Source organism: Diachasmimorpha longicaudata, chromosome 12 (assembly GCF_034640455.1).
Source record: "Diachasmimorpha longicaudata isolate KC_UGA_2023 chromosome 12, iyDiaLong2, whole genome shotgun sequence".
Taxonomy (NCBI): Eukaryota; Metazoa; Arthropoda; class Insecta; order Hymenoptera; family Braconidae; genus Diachasmimorpha; species Diachasmimorpha longicaudata.
In genome coordinates, this window is record NC_087236.1 from 3,324,586 (window position 1) to 3,347,619 (window position 23,034).

The 23,034-nt window shown below is 35.7% G+C and overlaps 1 protein-coding gene and 1 long non-coding RNA gene across 8 annotated transcripts in view; one reads left to right on the top strand and one right to left on the bottom strand.

Annotated features, from left to right (window-relative positions):
- LOC135168181 (uncharacterized) overlaps positions 1–23,034 on the top strand; it is a 114,609-nt gene that overhangs the window by 61,486 nt on the left and 30,089 nt on the right. For 5 of the 6 annotated variants that reach the window (XM_064132128.1, XM_064132123.1, XM_064132124.1 and 2 more), the window contains 2 exons: positions 3,197–3,435; positions 7,661–7,939. In XM_064132128.1, the coding sequence (XP_063988198.1) occupies positions 3,197–3,435; positions 7,661–7,939 (518 nt within the window). The remainder of the gene's footprint in view (positions 1–3,196; positions 3,436–7,660; positions 7,940–23,034) is intronic. The other variant, XM_064132127.1, reaches the window with a different exon arrangement.
- On the bottom strand, positions 13,239–19,476 carry LOC135168183 (uncharacterized). 2 transcript variants are annotated; one of them, XR_010300008.1, is made up of 3 exons: positions 19,123–19,476; positions 18,334–18,878; positions 13,239–17,358 (listed from the first exon to the last, which is right to left on the bottom strand). It is a non-coding gene; the product is annotated as an uncharacterized LOC135168183 (long non-coding RNA). The 2 variants fall into 2 exon arrangements; XR_010300007.1 differs by having other exon boundaries at positions 13,240–17,358; positions 18,981–19,475.

The window sequence follows — 23,034 nt, forward strand, 5'->3', positions numbered from 1 at the left end:
AATATTTCCCTCTAGGTTCCCTGCATACAAATGAAGTCGTCAAGTTTTTCAGGCTAAAAAATCACGAGTGCTTCGCACTCGTGATTTTTTAGCCTGAAAAACTTGACTCCTTCATTTGTTTGCAATGAATCTATCGGGAAATATTCGATAATTTTGAACCATTTGTGGTATTATATGTGACAAAATTTTATTAAAACAGAACATTATTAATATTTTTATAAATATATGCCTCAAACTTGGACAATTAAAACACAGCTCTTCTGTTTATCTTCAAAAATCAGTCGACAAAGTTTATGACGTGTTTTGAAAAGTCCAGAAAATGACTAATTTATGATCTGTTGTGTTCTGAACTTAAGAACGTTGCAATCCTTATCACATGTGAAATTCAAAGGAAACTCTGTCCTCTGAAGTCATACAATTTCTCTTGTTTTTTCCCTTAGTAAAGTCTTTAGTTTGGTAAACAAAAATAATTATTTTTATCTGAACTGTACAAAAATCTAGGGGTAAAAAGTCAATAGAATATATCACCAAATCACTTCACCTTAAAAATTGAATATATTTTCACTTTTTGATTACACTTGAATGCTTTTCTACTTTTGAAAGTAAAAGATAAAAAACTATTAATTGGACTGTAAACGGAGTTAAAGTTGCGGGAGTTAGGAATAAAAGCGCGATCTATGTGACAACTATACAAAAGAGAGAGTCGATACTCTACGATCTTGCTGCCGATTGCTTGAATACTGATTCTTGTGAAGGAAAATGCCGAGTTGGGGGTTCAAATTCCACGTGACCTGTGGAAAAAATTTTGATGAATTTCAATTAATTAAGAGAAATGTACGGACATTTTCATTTGTCCATCTATTGTGAGGGTGTAGTAGGTGGAGATCGAAAGGGGATCGTAGATGGGGGAAAGGGCGTCATGAGTTCGGAACCTGGTTGTGACTGAAGGACGATCATAAAATCATAAATGATCCGCGGGTTGAAGCGAGCAAATAATTTTCCCGACTTGAAGGATAATATAAAACGAACAAAAGTTCTTGAAATTGGAGAAAAATCGGAAATTTATATTTGTTGCTACAATCAACCTGTGGTCGAAAACGAAGAGAATATTTTCAAATGGCGGATGATCCGGAATATGGCGTTTATGGTTGAAGTATGTTGGAATATGAGGAACAAAATGATTGAGAACACACTTTTAATCGAGGGGCTATTCATTTGTGAAATCACTGTGTCACTTCGGGCTGAAATCATGTTTGTAATCACATGAAATCTCATGAAATCGGTCGAAGTTAATTGCAATCAGAGAAATTCTGGGATTTCATCGATTTCAGGTGACTGCAAATGAAATCACATAAAATCAGTGAATTATAAAACTTGTTTATTAAGATTAGTGTTGAGTTTTGTTTATTTGGATGGGAGAACAATAAAATCTCGAGAGTTCTCAGGATCATATGCTCGTGTACAGGGTAATGTTAAAGAAATAGGTGTACTTTGTACCTGGTATATTTTAAAGAAACAAAGTTTTTTGAAATGCAGCCAATGACTACTCATGGCTATATAAATATTAGTCAATACCGTCAAACAATTTCCTCTCCAGTCATTTCCAAAGATGGTCTCCGAGTTGATGAGAAAATATATAAAGACGTCGTCAAATATTTTTAATTCTAAATTGTTTGTCCTTTACTGAGACGTGAAGATTTTATTTCATTTAGTTTAATTCAGTTCAGTATGTCAGAGATATACTTTATTTTACTATGTTGAATAAATGATTTATTGAAAAAGATTGCCATATTTCTCCTTGTATTTGTCATTACATGACTTGGATATAACTGCTGCTAGTGCTAGTATTTTATCCGGAGATCTAATTGAATCCAACTTATCTCCCCTACCAGCCCTCACCGCCCTTGCTGCCCCATTCGCATTAAAGACTTGAAATCATATGAAATCATTTGAAATCATCTCGAAATCAGATGAAATCAGCAATCACTGTGTCATCGAATTTTTGAATGAATAGCCCCTCGCTTTTAATAATTCAACACTGAACTTTAATATATTGTTCAGACTCTACTTGTCAAGAGGACACTGTACACTCTAGGAAATCTTAGAAGAGACTAAAAACCAAATTACTAGTCAGGCCCCGATTCACCTCTACTTAGAGAGGGCAATAAATTTCACACCCTGAAACTTCACTGAGAAATTCCATCTTGACCATGTCTAGTCACCACATGGTTTTGGGGAAACCCCTTCGGAAAAGTTCAGTAATAAAAAGTCCCAAGGAAAAGGCTCCGACGACAATTAACTTATAAAACATTTTCTCTAATCTTAAATATAAAAACTCTGGAACGAGTTTATTTTGTATTCGGGGAAAACCCCAAAATTCAACAAAATATTTTGAAAGAAGGTATAAATCAAAATTTTGAGATATATATAGTAAAACCTATTGGACATAGGTTATTTAAAATAATAATTCTGGAAATAATTTAAACTATTTCTTTACTTTATTACGTAACTCAATTAATTGTGCTCGGAAGACACATCCGATTTTTACCGATTTCTTAGAGAAACTAACTAGATTTACAAAGGGAAACAACATCCTGGACCTTTTGGTGACGTGCTCTCAACGAGTCCTACTCATTCCACTTTGTTTACATACCTAAAATGAAACCTAAACACCGTACCTCACACTTCTCAGAATTCCAGTTCATAAAAATGTTTTTCAATTTAAAGTATAAACACTCAGAAGACAATGAGATTGATATTTGTTTTTTATTTAATTGATTTTATGAAAAATCCAACAGCAAAATAAATAGAAATGAAAAGCAACGCCGAACAAAAGTTCTCAATAATGAAAAACAATAATTAAACAAAAGTTGAGGTTCTTGACGCAGATTAGAAAATGAAGAATTAATTTGACGCCAAAAAATCTCCATAAAAAATCTGCTTTTTAACGCCCTAAAAAAATAGTTTCCAAACTAAAAATCAGAACATTCGGCGAAAAAAAATCCCCATCAAAAAACTGTTGAAGACTCTTTTTGGGTCACACTCGGGGTCACCAGACGACTCTTCCGATCCTTCGCTGATAGTTCTGAAGATTCCGGAAAGATCCTCAGCAGACAAAAATTTAATTCTTCGTGCACGCTTTTATGAAATAAATGTCAAGTTAACTGTCGTCCTAATTCTGAATTTTTAATTGCAGATGTGATTCAGTGGAAACTGCCGAACTTCTGGGTGGCCAATTAAAAGCCCTTGCCTCACACTCGGACAATTCGACGAAGGTCAACGCCACAGACACCCGAGTCCGCAGTAATTTGGGTAGCGATGGTAGGAGTACCCGTGAATCCGAATCATCAGAGGGTAGTGGTGAACATCGGCACATACCACCGCAAACTGCAACAATATACGAGTCACTTGCTGCTGAATTGCGGGCTAAACTAGGTATGTCCTGGTCCAATTGCATTTTATATTTACTGATGGGGAAAGTCGGTTGTACTGTCCCACATATTTCAACTCTTTTTTTTTATATTGGAGTAAAATTGTGGAACAAAAGTTGGCCTTGTGCACTCACTAGTGAAAAAAGAAGACGCGAGAAATGCGGGAAACGTGGAGAGTGATTAAGGTTTTTTAACGAATATTTTTTTTCGAACGTTTTAAACAAATTGCAGAAGATAAAATCGCGGATTTTATGGACTGCAATTTACCGTTTTTTTATTACTTAGATCCTTCACCGTAGTTCATAATACCCCGGTTTGTTCATGGACTACGAGGCCCCATAAATTTTCTTATTGGAATTTACGTTTTTCATGGGGCTGACGCCAAATTTCGAATTAACTCACCCGAAGGTATTTTTAGATATTTTTCATAACAATTTAATATGACATTGAATTCCCAGAAGCGCAGGTTCGAGTCCCGATGATGAAACATTTTTTCATCGCTGGAAAATGAACCCAGTGGGTGTGAAGTTAGTTATAAATATCTGGAGTTAGTTATAAATTAGTTTAAAGGCAACTGGTTGTAGTGAATTAGGCTGAGATACTGCGTAGATCCTGGGATGAATAGGTAAAGGAACACAACGAGCACATCATCTCGTACTACGCAATATAATAATTATCTCTGTGTTGAAAAAAGTTATTTAAATGACGTTAGATTTAAAAAAAAAGGCACACCTATATCTGTAGAACTTCAGGCAGCGTATTGTCACTGCGCACCGGTGGCAGTACGATCAAAGTGATTTTAATGAACTCCAAACAGCTGATCGCCATTAAGATGGAAAAAGTCGATGTTTCCTCCTAAAAATGGGCCCAAAAAAGTCTCAAAATGGACACCAGTCAAGGAAAACAAATTTATCTCCGTGAATTCAACTGACATTTGAACCAATTTTGATATGACTTGGAATGAAACTAGTTTAATGTCTGTAAGGCCACTTTTTAAAAAGATAAAAACAGGTTATTTTTTATGAAAAACGGTACAATTCATATTAACACTATGTTTAACATACTACTTAATACACACTCAAGTCCTTCTGCCTCTGAGCACACAGAAACGCAACGTCTAGCAATCTTAACAATTCTAATCGTCTAATTACGTGTCTATCATCTATGGCTCCTCAGATTCAACTCTGACCCTGTAGTCTAAACCCTGACTACTCTCCCCTCCTCGGAGCGGGCCCTAGCGGCGTCACGTGGTCCTAGCGTCTCTGGACCTCGTTGACTGAAAACGATTTTCGCCTATCACATCTGTGACCTCTCATAAACCCACAAAATATGACCGTCTAGGTGCTTCTATCGCACAGCCTTCCATCCCTGTACCAATCCATGTCTATTTGCGGTGTTGCCCCACGAACTACAATATAATCTTATACCCCTAGTACTATCTTAATAAAATACGGAGGACATTTCTTCATCACATTCGACACATTACCATTTTTACACTGGGGATTTCCCCATTATTTTTCCCGATACTACACAAGTTTTTACTTTTCGTTTACTTAAGTAAACGAAAAGGCACTTTTCGACACAAAAAGTCTGTGAAATTCAGAGATGCCTTTGTGCTGTACAAAAAAAAAAGAGTTGCCTCCTAAACATTATTAATATGATACCTTAGACAATGCTGTACCTCACAATTGCATACCAGTATTTGTTTTGTCTCATTCATCGACGTGCTCTTCTTGGCTAATTAGTTTTCCACGTAACTACTATCATTGTGACTAAAGTGTTTATCTATCCTCGCATCCTCAGCTGAGACCACGAGTGGATCACCGTTTTTGAGTGGGTTCCGAACTGTTTAGAAGCGTATAAGCATGTGACATGAAAGTTTCACTCACTCGGTGAGATCGTGTATATGTTGCACACGCAAAATTAATTGGATGTGCCTTAAATAAATATAGGGAATACTGCACTTGTATAAAACCTTAAGTTTATTGTACCAAGTTTTTGATTTGACAATGGGTTAGAAGCGAGTATTTCCTCCTTCGAATGTTATAGTGTAACTAACTCGCCAGCTAATTCTACAAATTCATTTCGAGTCTCGACTACTTTCTTCTGACAAGAGGGACCCATATTAAGGTTTAAATTTTCATACGAATTTGGTTGTGTGAACCTACCCAAACTAAAGTAGTTGATGGTCAGGTTATGGTATTACCTAACCCTTGATCTTAAACGAACTTTATGGCATCGCCTGAGTGAAGGACGCATGCACCTAACATTTCCTTTACAACATGTCCTAGGAGATCAGCTTTGGAATTTTACAATTCGATGGTTTATTGCCTCAAATGCAAAAATACTGAACATATAAAACAATCACGCGCACACGTACAGGGTCCCAACACGAACCACTGGCGTTTGCGATGTACATTAATCCGTCCGCGGGCTCATATCGTTGTGGGGCATTTAGCCAACTCGATGGAGAAAGAAAAATAATAGGAAACAAAAATTATTCACCATTAAATTTCACATAGAATTAGTTTTATGATGTTTTTCCTGCGTGATGGGGCAAGTTACTGAGACGGCTTTTATTTATTACAGTTTCACGAGTGAACGGTTTAAAATATGGAGAAAAGTTCCGCATCGAAATTCGTTACTCCATCAAAAATATATAGATTTATTCTTCCGTTTCGTTCGTATTTCCATTATTCACGGAGAGAGTGTGGGTTACGACATTGAATTTCATTGGCGCCTGGTAAGCGTGTGGACCGCCTGCGCTCTCACTTCAAACTAGTGTAAAAGTGCCTTGAATTTTTAAGATATAAATCAGAAATAAATTCCAGACGAAAGTTAATATGAATTGAAATATTCTAGGTGGGTTTGTGTCCAATGGGCAGTCTACTTTGAATCTAGAACTAAATCTAGAATAATCGTAATCCATCTAAAAGTGCAATAGTAATGCTGTTCCATTGCTGAGAAAATCAACTCTTGGAGTTTACAAAAATGATTCTAATCTAGAAAAATTTATAAAAAAATACTAACAGTTTTATTCTTAATATGAAAATCCTGGCAATTTAGCAAAGTTATATTTTTCTCTCAGCGTACAATTTAAATTATAAGATATGTAAAAATGAGTAACTACGTTACATTCAACAGAAATGCAACAAACGACAGTGTAGAAAATTCAAATTAGAGTACAAACACTTTGTACCACGTTAACCGTAGTGCACTTGAGCTATCAATTTAATATCACGCGAGATGTTAATCTGTCACTATCTAGATTTTGACAAAAATTCGATGTCGGTTGAATTCCGTGTTTGGACTTGATTATAACACTTGCACTTGGTTATTGAAAAGGGGTGAACTGATTGGTGGAATGTAGGATGACTGAATTGTATTGTAAATACCAAGAACACATCACACTTAAATTTGACTAGAGTCAATTAATTTTAATTTATTGTACACCAATCACTTATAAATAAAAAACGTCTGTTTAATTTATTTTGTTTATGCCGACTGACGAGTAGGGAAGAATCTACACTAACACTTTGTAAATTTAACGAATGGAGATATTTTCATCGTCTTTTAATTCGGATGAGGATCACGAAAATTTGCTCTGTCTTCCACGAGGGTTCCAGAGGAACTGTTCTTCTCTTTCCTTTTTGGTAAAATTTTTGGAAAAGCAGAGAGTCCTTGGAGGTTATCCTTGTTTTTGTCATCATATGTCCCTTCCCGAATTGACGAACTAAGTAATAAACTGATTTCGGGACACCCAAAGGCTGACAAATCCATGATTTATGTGAAGGCGATTTTTCCCCAAAAATGTCCAATGAAAGTTTGAAACATTTATTTTATTGCTTCAACGTGCTCTTTCCCTAATTTCCTAGACTGAACATTCTTCGACAGTAATTTCTGATGGAAGATTCCTCCTCCCTCTGCCTTTCCTCCTTCTCTTTTCTGTTGCCTTGATGATTATAAATGTACCAAAAAATTGAAATTCATTTTCAACTTCTCCTTCTTTGCATCAACGACGAAACACACTTTAAACAATAAAACAAAAAAAGAAAAAAAAATTATCTTTCTTTCATCACAACAACGGATCGCATTCGTAACGACTTTAATTAAACGATTAATTTCGGAAGTTTTCAATTTTTAGTCTAAAATGATGATGTGAAATGCCTCAAAATTGAGTGGATAAAATTCGTCTTTTAATCAAATAATTTTCTTCTTGTTTGATGTAGGTCGAGGTAATGCAGGTGATAACGACGTAGGCCCAATTCTTCTTCCGCCCCGTGACTACGACACAGTCCATCGGCATCGTGGTAATCTAGCGGGGATTGAATTTCGTCGTTGTTTGAATCAAACAATCGTGGGTGGTAATACAGCCATCGACAGAGGTGGTACACGTAGTGCAGCGAGTAGTGGTATCGGTTCGGACAGCGCAGCGACACCGCCCCCCTACCAGTCACATCATCCACTCGGTCCACGACCTTCTCGACCGTCCAGGGACACCTCCTCGGGTGAGTAAACTCGTCCCACGCATTTATTATTTTTTTTTTCACCGACACTTGACCAAATAAAAATCTAACGGAGTTTTTATGATTATTCTTTTTCATTCATGCCTCTTTCTCTGGAGGATCAGCGGTGAGTTATGGGGAGGATGGAGTATAGTATTATAACTTTGCGAATTTTTATGTTGGATAATCTCATAGTGAGCTCAATTTTCTATTTTTTTTTCTCTATTTTTCTCTACTTTTTAATTTTAATTTCCTACATTTTTTGTCTACGAGAAGTCAATGCTGAAGTTGTAGAACAGAAACGAGTGGACATGTAGCAATCGGTTTCTGGAATTCGCGCATGCGTACCGTGCGTAAAATGTCACTTTACCCGCAGTGTACCATAAAATAGTGTTGGCTATACGTGGGAAAAGGGGTTTTTGACTCGTAAGATTATAACATGGAACAAAAATACTTCAGGTCGCCCTATACATTTCCCCCGAGCCTAAAAACACTTTCCTGCATTCGGATGAAAAGGTAATATTGCGGTACAAGTGCGTAAAGAATTTATTTTGCATAAAGCACATGTGCAATACGTACGATTTATGTAATAAATCCTACGCTTCTTAAGGTATGCGAGAAATTCTCAAAATTCAGTATAAACACTAGCTCCAAATTTTACGCACGCAGTGCGTAAAATCAGCACTTTACAAACGTTAAAATGTTTCAAAATGATATTTTTTGGAACGATGGACGGGAAATCGGGGTTTGCGCATGCGGAGCTTGCGTAGAAGGTCACTTAACACACAACGTGCCGTAAAATAGTGTTGGATATGCGTGAGAAAAGCGTTTTTAGATTCGTAGAATTGAAAAACTCGTCTTCGGGGCGCCATATAAAGCTCTTAAGAGCTTAAAAACACTTCCCTGCACTCGGATCGAAATAGATTATTATGACACAAGTGCGTAAAGAACTCAGTTTCGTGAGCACATGCGCACTACATACGATTTTTGTAATACTTTCTGAACCATGCGAAAATCTCCGAAAATTCCCTTTAAACACGTTTCAAATATTACGCACGCGGCCGCTAAAATCAGCACTTTACGCACCCTAAAATGTTGCAAAATAATATATTTAGGTACAATGTGCGGAGAGTCGAGGTTTGCGCATGCGCAGCGTGCGTAAAATGTCATTTCACTCACAGTATGTCGATAACTTAAAAGTGGGGACTTGTTCCGCGTGCGCAAAACACCACTTTCCGCATATTATGCCACAACAAACAAGAAGAAAGAAGAAGAAAGAAGGAGAAGAAGGGGAAGAAGATGAAGGAGAAAGAAGAAGAATTTGAATCAACTGCAAACAAATCCTATTTATGAAAGCAGAAGCACATAAATGAAGTTCGTCCGAGTCGAAATCGCGTAAGGTCTTTCCCATTGGCCGATTAAATGAATGAAGTTTCGCATTAGTCGAAAAGGCGAGAACGTTCGTGTTCCTAAAAGCATCCATTGTGAATCAAGTTACCTCTCTCATCATATTTATAACCAACGACTTTCACATTCGTTCTTTTACGGTGTGATCGCCCTTCATCAGTCTATGAAAGCACAAGCACATAAATTAAATTAAATTAACCACAGAAGTCATCGAGTAACTTCATGTGTAAGACTTTCTCCTAATTGGTCAATGTGTTTGAGGCGGGAAATCAAGATAGGGCGCGCGAAACGCGCATTCGGTCTCGTAACATATTGTAATACAAGTGCGGAAAAGCTGATTTTTCGTACGCATTACATTCTATTTTTCTGAGACTGACTGAAGTGCGTGCGAAAACTTTAAAAGTAAAATCAACACTCTTCAAGTTCCGCGTAGAAAAATTATTGTTGTCCAAGCCGAAGGTGAGGAGGGGCATGACGCGAGGAAAGATCAATATGGCCCTCGTCCTGGCAAATACTATGTCTTAAGATGTTCGGAATTCGACTTCGGAAAATATTCGTAAGAAACTCTACGCCGAAGACATCTCTAAAGAAATATTTTCGTTCACAGATCTTCTAAAGGATCTTTTGGGGTCATCTGGACGAATTATCATAAATTAATCCTTTTCTAGAGACTTTTCAAAACACGTCATAAACATTGTCGACTGATTTTGGAAGATAAACCGAAGAGCTGCGTTCAAATTTTCCAACATGATCGAGTGCAAACTTTTCTGTAGTTGAAACTATTCCTAGGAAGACATATCCACATGTCTACGAAGCCCTCGGATCGACTAATACCCTGTGACAAAAATCCTGGACGTCTGTCTATGGCGAAATGGACCCACAAGTTCTCCACTTTTTGTACGAATGTGTAAACTCAAAAGCAAAAAACCCGAACACTTGTTCACACACTTCTCACAATTCAAAATCGAAGACTTTTCAAGTAACAACGTAAACAAACTGTGAAACATAAGATTGACTTTAGTAATTATGGAGTGTGAACTCCAACAGATCTTCCGAAGATCCGTTGAAGATTCGTCTGAAGATTTCCGAAAGATCTTCGACAGAGAATTTTTTAGGCGCGTTATGAGAAAAAAATCTTCTGCTGACGAATTTTCTTTTTTTCTCGAAGTACTCATTATGTAGCGATATATTTATTTCAGTCAATTTATTGAATATGGGGTATATAAGTGAATATAAAATGCTGTGGATTTAACTTTAACTTTATCTTCATTCGAAAGGACATGAGGAAGAAATGTCTGTTCTCTAGTCTCTAGACGAGACTAAAAACTGATGACAAAACCTAAAAGAATATTCGTGACCTAAATGAAAGAACTCTTTGTTCTTTCTCCCTATGAAATCATTGTTTATGTCTATATAAACACTTTGGTCTTTCTTCCTATGAAATCATTGTTTATGTTTACATAAACACTTTGTTCTTTCTCCCTATAAAATCATTGTTGATGTCTATATAAACACTTTGTTCTTTCTTCCTATGAAATCATTGTTTATGTTTATATAAACACTCGGGCGGCACTTCGGCGCCGCCCACGTTGATTTGTTTTTGTAACCGTCATTTCTCTTTCAACTAATTCTACGATCTTAACGTAAAATAATCCAATAAAATTAGTTAAAACATCATTTGTCGTTCACCAATTTATTGCAGTAACCGACCAATTTGTTGCAACAAGATTTTCCTTCTGAGAGTAAATGAAGAATTCAGGCGATGAGGCGAGGAAGTTATCGCATATAATACCACAAGAGCTCCGAAATTATCGGATATTTCCCGATAGGTTCGTTGCAAACAAATGAACGTGTCAAGTTTTCCAGTTTAAAAATCACGAGCGCGAAGCGCGAGTGATTTTTCTGGAAAACTTGACGAGCTTATTTGTTTGTAGGGAACCTTGAGGGAAATATCAGATAATTTCGAAGTTCGAGTGGTATTCGGGGGATTATTTTTTGCATCCAAATCTTGGCCGATAGAATTGCACCATGAGACATAATTTTCAACGAATTGCCATTAATCTGTCAGATACAATTGAGGGTTACTTCAACATTTGTTTTTTTTTATATATATCAACATGCAAAATTTCCAGTGAAATTTCCAAGAATATCCGCTGAAATACCGTGTTGACTATACAAAATAACGTCGAATGGTGCAATCCTATTGGCCAAGATTTGGATGGGAAAAATAATCACTACAATTTGTCAGACCAGCATATGCAGTAGTCGAGAGTGAAAAATCGCTTTTGCTAAGACACGAAAAACTATTAAAATTTAATGGGTATTTGAGGAACGTAGAAATTGATCTTTGGCTAGAAGTTTGATATGGAAGGAGAAAATGTGACCTCGATGAAGATGACAAGTTTATGCTGAATTTACTTCAGTTGTGGGGTTCGAAAGCGGAATGAATTGCGAATTTTGCAAGCAATATATCGAGACTAGTCGGGACAGGGAGAGAGATTTTCCGATGACTTTTGGTAATGCATTCAATCGCGAAGGAGAATGAGTATATTAAGATATCATTTAAAGGCGATTTATAAAATACTTTCGATGATTCATGGAGAAATTTTCTTGTGGTGTAGACAAAGACTTGATGGTGCGGTAACTAAACTGGCGGATGATAGTGATTTAGAATGAAGCTTTGTCATCACAAGATACAATAAAAATATTACGTTCTTTGGAAAAATAGGCACTTGAAAAGTTTGTAATGTTTTTTGAGGAACTGAGGATTTTCTCTGAGAGTTTCTGGGAAATGTAATAAATAAATAAAGATCCATAAATAAATAAAATTTCTGGAAACCTAATAAATAAATAAAGATTAATAAATAAATAAATTTTCTGGAAATCTAATAAATAAACAAATAAATAAAGATTACTGTGCTGTCTCCCAATTTCAGCGATAAACTGCAGAGCGGAAAAAAATTACTATTCTGCTTAATAAAATTTCTTTATCGGCTTAGGAAAACTTCTATATCAGCTACGTAAAAACGATGGAGTCCAACGTCGGCAATAATCGGCTATATTCGGCGCTCATCGTTAACGAACATAACCAGATACTGATAAATTGCTGTGTGGTATAGTAAAAAATGAAGGAAGTTACAATAAATAGTATATTTCGGTACAAGTGAGATGTGCTGGCAACGGGTGCGAAGTTGGCAGTCCAATGCGAAGCCGAGGACTGCCAACCACACGAGTTAAAACATCCCGTTACACGTATATGCGAACTATACTTTTTGTTAGTGATGTTACATTCAGGGAGTGACTAACTCTGCCATTTTTCGTTTACTAGTAAATGAAAAGTCTTTTCGTTTACAAATTTTGACTTTTCGTATTCAAGTAAGAAAAAGGCACTTTTCGACACGGGCTGAATGTAGCAGAATGACAAAAATGAACTGATCAAGATTTTCATCAACAATTTTTGAAGGATTTCTATCAATTTTTCATTTACACTCAAATAAATGATGATTGACTTTGTTGGGACCCTGTACGTGTGCACGCGATTATTTTATATATTCAGTATCGAGGCATTTGAAGCAATAGTTATTAAATTGTATAAAATTCCAAAGCTCATCTTCTAGCACATATTGTAAAAGAAATGTTGGCTGCATGCGTTCTTCACTTAGGCCATGCTATAAAGTCGCGTTTGACGTTACCAAGAGTCAGGTAATACCATAACCTAACCATTAACTACTTTAATTTGGATTGGTTTATACAACTAAATAATAAGAAAATTTAAACTTAATGTGGATCCCTCGTGCCAGAAAAAGTAGGCGAGGCCCTGAATGGGTTTGTAAAATGAGTTTTGAGTTAGCTACATTCGAACATTCGAAGGAAGGAGTTGTCTCTTCTAATCTATTGTCCACAATACGAACTTGGTACAATAAACTTTATATCTCACAAGTGCAACATTCCCTTTATTACTTCAAGGCGAATCTGTCTAATTTCGCGTGTGCAGAATATACACGATTTCAACGAATGTGTGAAGGTTTCGTGTCATATGCCTATACACTTCTAAACAGATTTGCAGATTTTATAGTGTTATTTCATAAATTTTACGGAGCCACATATTATCAATTACAAAATATGTTACACATTTAAGGTATTAAGGGCAATTTTTATGTGTGAGTAAAACACATTACCCTATAATTTTTCACAGACTTTTCTCTTCGTGTAGGAACTTCAAGAAACTATATTTGCGTTTCAGAGACGTAAAATAATTAACTCTCCTGCCAAGACCTCAAATCCTTAGCAAAATTAATATTTTAATGAAGTAGACAACAAATAATTTAGTTTTTCGGTTTTCACCTCGAAGTCCTGTTTCTTTTTTTCATCAATCACTTTCCTCGATGAGCGGAAACGATTTCGCCAAAAGCCATTTCAAAAACCTCATAACACTTTCTCTGTTTTTGCATAATACATTAACGCGATAATAAATTTTGTAATTGTAAATTTAATTTCATTCGTTATGGGATTGTTGTCTTTATGTCATTATTTCAATCGCACCAAAACGACCTTTTTCAAAGGCCATAAAATTCTCTATAAGAAAAGATTAATAGATTTTTTTCTCTGTGGACAATATTAGGAAATTTTGCTGAACGCATTAGCTTCAAATTTATCACACGAAATAATAGAGAAATGTTTTATGCAATCATTGCAATGGAATTTTGAATGAGAGAATTGAAAATCTCATGATAATTGCATTCCTGGGCCATTATTTTTTCATAATTATACAAACGTGTTTATTAAATTCGAAAGTGATCATTAGTGTTTCAACGCATTTCGTTCGAAAAGCATTTTTCTGTTCAATTACTTTCATCAACACGTGGAAACAATTTACCCAAAAGCGATCTCGAAAAATCTCATAACACTTTCTCTCTCTTTTTGCGTAATACATAAACACGATAATAAATTTTGTAATTGTAAATTTCATTTCTTCATCTCCTTTCTTATGGAACTGTTGTCTTTCTGTCACTATTTCCGTCGCCTCAGAACGACCTTTTTCATATGCCATAAAATCCCTATAAGAAAAGATCAATGAATTTATTTTCGGTAAAAAATATTTCATCGAAGACATATGTAAATATTCAAAAAATTATAATCAAAAATTTGAAAACCTCAATATTTCAATCTAAAATAATGTACATAAAATGTAAAATAACGATAGTGTAAAGACGCCAACTCTGGAGTTCCGCACTTTAAACAAATAAAAGGAAAAAAAATAATAGGAAAATGATTTCTGAAATCATCGCACCGTAATTCTGAACGAAAGAACCGAGAATCTCACGAGAATTGTATTTCTCGACGACTATTTTCTCATGAACATTCAAACGTTTTCATTAAATTCGAAAGTGATCTCGATAATTCCAGGAAATAATCGGGTAAAATCGGTATCATTTTTTGCCGCAACAAACTCCCGTGTGAAATTGACCAGGGATCGTGCAATAGAGAATAAAAAGTGTCAAATAACATTTTACGCATTAAAAAAAAAAGAAATGATGAGAGACTGTCACTGAGATTACACATCGGACGTCTCCCCAATAAGGAATTTGGACACTTTCTACTCGCGGAACAGGTGCGCTTTTTCGCATACCGGTATTACACACGATGAAAGGGTGTTTTTTTTTCTTTCACTGGGAGTGTGACAGAACATAAAGTGGAGGTAAAAAACGTTCATAGGTGATTGGATGCCGATCTTCCGCGGTGTAGAAAACATGTCCCGTTAACCCAGTTCAGAGCATATGTTTGATTTTTGGCAGAGGAAAGAATTATGAGGATTCGCAGAGAAGAGGAGATGTGAAGTCATTTTTCATTCGTATGTCTGTCAACTGAGAATGGTAACGCACAAACCGTTGAAATTATTTCTATACAATGAGTCATTCTAGGAGAAAATATCGAGACATACTTTGTCGGCGTTTTTTTTACGATGAAAAATTTTTTTTTTTCGTTACTGAGGCGTGGAAAGTGCTTCCTACCCGACTGGTTTGAGGACGATAGGTTAAATATTATAAGACCGGACTCCTCCGAGATACATTGCAGCTCCTAGGAGTATAGGTGCTTACCTACCCTCCGCTAAACGCGATTTACTACGCCTCTAACGGAGACTCTCGTAACTTCGGAGTGACATGACAGTTGAGCGATAGCAATACAACAGTATCAAATGAGTGAAAATTATTAAAAAGGACAATGAATCGCATTATTCCTGAAACTCCAGAAGACGTGCTTTCTCGTGAAATGTGCAGTGAAGAGCAACGATTCACTGATTCGGTTGCATCAGCTCATGTAACTTCTCTGGGACACCAGAACCTTTCAGGGACAGATCCGAACCTCAACCTCAAAAGTTTTTTCATCAAAAAGCATTTTATAATATTAAAGCTTTATTTATTTTTTAGTATTTCGATTAAGATTCGTTTTCCTTAGTTTATATTGTTTATGGTTATGTATTTTTCCAAAGAATGTTTTTTAGTTAGGTCTATTTCGGTCTTTCAGTGGGGGGGGGGGGGTGCTCGCGCCCCTTCACCCACCCGCCATAGGCCTTCATAACGAAAAAGAGATTATGGCATGAGGACGATGGGGTCGGATTGTGAGTCGTGCTGCAAACTTCATACTTCTCACAATGCTCCACCTATCGTCCCTACGCCATAATCTACTATTTTTTAACAGCAAAGGAGCAATAACTATGATTTCATTCGGGGTTTGCTTCCAATTTTTGATTGATTCCAATAGATCCAATCGTGATGAAAAAGATGAAAAAATAAAAAACTTAATACCTCCATTACTTTTGGAGATATTTCCTAAAAACGAATTATAAACAAATCACGCTATCTGAAAAATTACTCGACCGATCGAGCCGAATCTGGGTGCAGAGTTACCCCCAACTCTTAACCTCCATCTGACAAAATTTCAAATTTTTTTGAATTTTTTTACCCACTTAAATCTTGTTTTAACTAAAAAAAGACCGTGATATTTGCAAAAGATTTGGTATTACATTTCCGACCACTCTACATTATTTACCAGCAAAATTACAATTTTTTTGGAGTCGGGAGAGGAATATCTACAATCAAATTATAATTGTTTTGTGGCGAAACAAATTATAATAATAAACTACAGCATTGTATATTTAATTAAGTCCCATTTCCAATACAAAATATCCCAAACAATAATTTCTCCTCTAGAACTGTGAACTCAACTCAATTTTGCAATTCCGTTTCTTCGACGACTGAAATCAGTATTTAGCGAAGTTTATTGGCATATTCTTTTCTTCCAGTGAGATTATCACTCATTACAAAATCCAGTGAATTATTAGTTATAGGACGTTCTAATTATTTGCTTGAAAAAATCGGTGTTAATGGTTCAAGTTGCTAACAAGCCATTAATTTTTCCATAGCATGTCCAACAACATCAAGCCAGCAATAAAAAAGAATAAATGATTTTCAAACAAGTGTGAAATTGCAATGTCCATTTTAATCGCTGTTAATCAGTCATATTGTTCAGAGAATAGTTCACGGAAAACGACTTGAAAATGAGGTAAATGGAATGCATTTGGTTGATGATGTTTTCTCATATGGATATTTCTACGATCAATCATATTCTCTGAGTAATGAATCGTAAAATCACGATGGGTTGAATTAATAATCGCTGTAATTTTCTCTTCGCCAGAGGCCGTGAAAACGCTTAGCATCTTCTCTCCATTCTTCAGGCATTTCTTTGCCTTGGGAGCACAACTAATTGCGTAAGTTGTCCTCTATGAAACACTCGGTTGCACCTACGGAACACTCTTCAGCTATTGTACTCGTCGAGATACCTTCTTCCTCTTATTTTATATTCACTGCATTATCGTGAAACAAGTTTTCGAGATTGAATTGTAATTATCTGAGTATTCTGTTCAACGTTGCGGGTAAAAATTGACGATTGAAGCTTCTGCTCAGTCTGGACTTGAAAAAAAAGTCTGATTTTGGTTGGAAACGATGGAGGACAGCCTGAAATGTGAAAATCCATAGTTTTTGATAATCTTTGAATTCTATAAAATAGTAGAGATACTTCAACTTTGGAGATTTACTAAGAAACACAAAGAAATTTCCTTCAATCGCTGTCGATTTATTTAAAATCACCTGTCATTGTTAGATTTTTAAATATTCTTCAAGAATTCGACTGAACAATCAGTCGACTTTTATTTCGATTTAGCACTTCGCCTTTGAATTTTCAGAACAGTCGTACTAAGAACAACTTATGAGTTAAAACACATTAAAAATTCCTGTTGAATTGAAACTCCCAGAATTTTAAGGTACCCGAAAACGAGAAATCCTTCGTTTATTGGAATTTCCGATTGAATATCTAAATGTTCAGTGTAATATTTTCTTAAAATCCCAAATATGAAATTTCAGTGTAATTGCGATCCTACAAATTCCAAATTTTCCGAACAACCGCACTAAGAATTTATGAGTTAAAACCCCTTAAAATTCCTGTTCCATTGAAACCCCCAGAATTTTAAAACACCCGAAGACAAGAATTCCTTTCTGCACTATAATTTCCAATGGAATATAAATATTCTGTGTATTATTTCCTTAAATTCTGTAATCCGAACTTTCAGTGCAAATACAATCTCAAAAATTCCCGGAATTTCCGTGGAAAACTTAAAAAAAAAGCCTCCGAAAACCGGTAAAAGAATGACAAAATGTTATTCGCCAGAAAAATAAAATTTCTTAAAATCAAAAACGACAAACATCTTCAAAACGCACTCACGTATTGGATTATGGATAGAGATTGTCTCAATAATATAAAAACGACTTAGTTATCGACTTTAATTCTTTATTATCGCACGCAGAAGGTACATTTTTCTCGTATGATGTCTCCAGATCAACTGACTCTTCATGACCAAAGGTTTTACACTCTAGACTCATTTGACAAAAGGCCCTTGTTCATTAATTCTGTTAGAAGGGTGTAGTAAATAGTACCTTACGATTCCTCACTATAAATGATAAAACAATGAATATATTTAATAAACTATGTAATACAAATTGGAGTACACTCTAATAACGTATCGACGGTTTCGAGGGTCCTTTACTACTGAACCGTTACAGGAGTTACACGTGACATGACGTCACGCAACAGTCATGCGCAATGATAACTTTGCAATCCCAACAAATTCCTTTCTGTTTCTTCTCTGGTTCTATTTATTAAAACCATTCTAAACATTTCGTCACTCTTTGGAGAAAACTATAAAAACTATAACAGCTATAGACAGATGATTCATTTTTATCCACACACATCAAGCACTCTCAATACACACAATCAAACTCCGTCTTCGACTTCAGCAAACTCGATCTCTCTTCCCGCCTCATCAGGCCCATAGTCTCCCCCAAAAGAAAAAAAAACCTATTAAACATCTTCATTGAATTCGTTGTCATGAATCATATCCAGCCAAGAGTCCGTCGATCTCACGATCATCGCGGTCACGCGATTTTAATGGGCCACTGACCCACATCGTCGAAAAACCCGCCTAAAGAGGAACAAGTAAACGTTAAAAAATAAATTCAAACACAAGAAACAACGGAAAAATAAATTAAATAAAAAAAATGAACAAGAGGCAAAAGTGAGGTACATGCGCTGTACTGGAATTAATGATGAGGGAAGTGGAATGCATCGAAGGCAGCGCTGAGTTTTATCCTGAGGTGGAAGTCAGTGAGGTGGATCCAAAACATTGAAGTGAGAAGGATGGAGAATAAACTGAGAGCATTGGGCACCTGTTACGTTGGAAGGTGTATACCCTGGCTTGATTTTACCGTTAGGACGTCGTAGCAGGTGACAGGTAGCACACACAATCATACATTTATTCGTGTATGTACATGATTGTTGCTTGTGTGAATGGCTTCGGTGTGTCCTCGTAAAGTCGGTTTAATGCTCAAGCCTTTTGCCTACTTTGGATATGCGGGCATCACAGGCACATGGCATACTTTATCAACAGTTCTACAATATATTTGCGTAACTTCCGGCCGAAGGTTTTTTAACCGTCTGGAGTTATCGTGTGAGTTTGGTAACGGGGAAGTTGTTGGATGGAGTAGAAATATTCAGTTGTTGAATTTATGAAAAATAATAAAGTAAAGTAAATATGTTTTGCCGATAGCTGAATTGTCTGACATGTAAAACGACCGAAAATGCGGTAGGTTAAATATATGGGACAAAATTGACGTGAGGGAGCGAGTGGAATAATGGTTGGGGGAGTGGGGTGTTGCTCCGGTGGACATCGGGGATAAGCAGCGTTTCGTTGGGTTAGTACTTGGATGGGTGACCGCTTGGGACCACGCGCTCGCTCAAAAAATTACTGGCCGGTAGGTATGGGTGTGGAGACAGGGGAGTACCTTTCTGATGAGTGCGGTGGAAGGATACAGAAAAAAGTAATCGGTTATAATATGAGATTTAAAATGTAAATTAGGATTTGGAAAACGTAAATAGGGATTTGAAAAATGTAAATTACGATTTGGAAAATGTAAAGAGCGATTTGAAAAACGTAAATTACGATTTGAAAAATGTAAATAGTGATTTGGAAAACGTAAATTACGATTTGAAAAATGTCAAGAGCGATTTGAAAAACGTTAATTACGATTTGAAAAATGTAAATAGTGATTTGGAAAACGTAAATTCCGATTTGAAAAATGTAAATAGTGATTTGGAAAACGTAAATTACGATTTGGAAAACGAAAATCGCGATTTGGAAAATATAAATTACGTCTTAATACACGTAAATTACGCGTTCTAAGACGTAACTCACGATTAAAAAAAAAATTATCAGGATAAACTCGTAAATTACCTGTTACTATCTCGTAAATTACAATGTGAAAAAAATGGCAATTACGATTTCAAAAAATGTAATTAATAATTGCGAAAATGAAAATAACAATTTAAAAAAACGTAAAATACGATTTAGAAAACTTACATTATGATTTCTAAAACGTCACGTACAACTTTTAAAACCTAAATGACGAGTTTACATTTGTAAACTCTCAGTTACTATCTTATAACTTATGATTTCAAAAAACGTAAAGAATAATTTTGAAACCGTAAATTATGATTTTGAAAATGTACATTATGATTTTGAAAAGGTAAAGTACGATTTTGAAAACATAAATGATGATTTTGAGAACGTTAATTATGTCTCAAAAAACGTAAATTACGAATTTGGAAACGTAAATTACGAGATTCGACTTCATAAATTACGTTTTTTCGGGTTGTAAAAGGCAAGGTCCACCTTCGTGATTTACGAGATCTCACACACGTAAAATCCTTGATTGATGAAAGCGTAAATGCAATCGAAAAAAAACCTTTTTCCCGAATATGAAATCTTGACATTTCAGATGATTCTGAATCATCTGGGCCCAACTTGCTTACACATTTTTTCAGTAATCTTTCACGGCAATTTCGAAAATATTACGAAAGACGCGTATTAAACCAATAAAAAATCTGCAAATATCAAATTGCTCGCAATCTTTACAGCTGTAAAACGCTAATGGCAAAATTGAGCAATTTAACACTTGCAATTTTTTATTGGTTTAATAAGCGCCGTTGGCAATATTTCGGGAATTGCCCTGAGATATTTTTGAAAAAATGTCTCCGACAGTTGGGGATAGGTGATTCAGAATCACCTGAAACGTAAAGATTTCTATTCGAAAGAAAAATTTTTTTTTCGATTTCATCAGTCAAGGTTTTACGTGATTGAGATTTCATAAATGACTGCTTCAGAAGCGCAAATTACGAGCTTAGACCTCGTATTTTACGTCCCAATAGAAACGTAATTTAGGAGGTCGGATCTCATAATCTAGTTCTTTAAAATCATAATTTACGTTTTTCGAAAAAATGTAATTGACGTTTTCAAAATCATAACTTACTTCTTCAAGGGTGACAAACAAAATTTCTATGTTGACCTCGTAAAAAGTCAATGTCTAATGCAAAGAGGATTGACTGAAGTAAAGGTTCAGTTCTGGGGGTTTGAGTGACCCCAATGGCATCGTAGTACCTTACCCCAGAAGAGGCAGGGCGCCACCCGCAATGTTGGGGTGTCTGCCCGTCAACCGACTCAACAATTCGTCAATAACAGTCCCGTTGTCAGAGAGACTATTTAAAAATGGAGCTGTAGTCCTCTGCGTCCACGAAATGCTTTTTTTCCATTGAAATTAGATAACATTAAGCTGTGCAGAAAGGAGGCTATGGAGATGCTTCACTTAAAATTAAGGAGATTGGGAAGGCGTCATACCAAACCCTACTACCAGGTTCGGTTCTACCATTTTTTTTTTACTTTTTGACAGAATAATCGAATGGTTTCTTGATTCGCGGTTTCAAAGAAACTTTGAAAATGAGAATTGTGTGTAGTAAGATTAAGAATTATTTGTATTAAACAAAGGGAGACATCCTTCCTCTTCTGGGGTGAGGTACTACGATGCCACTGGGGTCACTCAAACCCCCAGAACTGAGCCTCTACTTCAGTCAATTCTCTTTGGTCTAATGCGCGAAAGGGAAATGGACGCAACATGGCTGATGCAACAAGTCCCATGACGGAGTTTAACGTCGGCAATAATCGGATATATTCGGTGCGCATCGTTAATCATAATCAGTTAACAAAAAATTGCTGTGCGGTAAAAGAGGAATCACAATAAAATAAACTGATTTAGACAGGAATTTTTAAAGGATTTCTATCAATTTTTCATTTAAACTAAAATAAAAAATTGAAGACCTCCAAATTTCATAGTGTTGTTTCATAAATTTGAGGAAGTCACATATCATTAATCACAAATTGTATTACAAAATTTATGGTATTGATAGGAATTTTTATGTGAGAATACTCGATATTCAAGTTTCCTAGTATTTTGTACCTCACGTCTAGTGCCCGGCACAGTAATTTTTCTGTGACTTTTCCCTCCGTGCAGCCGGTACAGCCACCTACCTTATCGACAACTTCGCACCTCTACAAGACTTAGATAAGCCGTGACGGTTCTAACATTTTATTTTGAGGAAGAAAAAATTGTTGGTGCGCGGTTCACGGTTTTTGGAAGTGTTCTACTAGAAATAAATCGATTTTTCTAAAATTTTTCTACTATATAAATAGTATACTTTGTTACAAATGATGAACTATTACATTTGATAAACAATTACTAACTCGCCAGCAGTATTCACATTGTTTTACCTTTATTGTTAATAAATTATCTCGATTTTCCTCGTCGATAATATTCCGACTTTCTTGACATTCCATGAGATAATTGTGTTTTTTTGAAAAATAATAGAATTTTACAGTTCCAATATTAGTTTGATATTTTGACTATGAATAATATCAGTAATAATCCATGATAAGAGGGGCGAAATTGAATTTCCTCTTTTTTTGAATCATAAATTTTATCGCTGTTTTTCCAGATAAATCTTAGAATAATAAAATGAAATGTTCGTAATTCCAATCAAACATTCTGATCGGCTTCTTTCAGCGGCTGTTTTTCCTCGATAATTATTCGTTGAATGAAAAAGTTAACTTTGTTCAAGTATTTCTGCCACTTGAGCACTGGTGTTTTTCTAATTTTTTTACTTCGTGCCCAGCCTTTGTGGTTCCCCCTGTTTTACATAAAACTGTACAGTTAATCTCCTTGACTTTCCAAGTTATCTGGAGAGTAACAGCA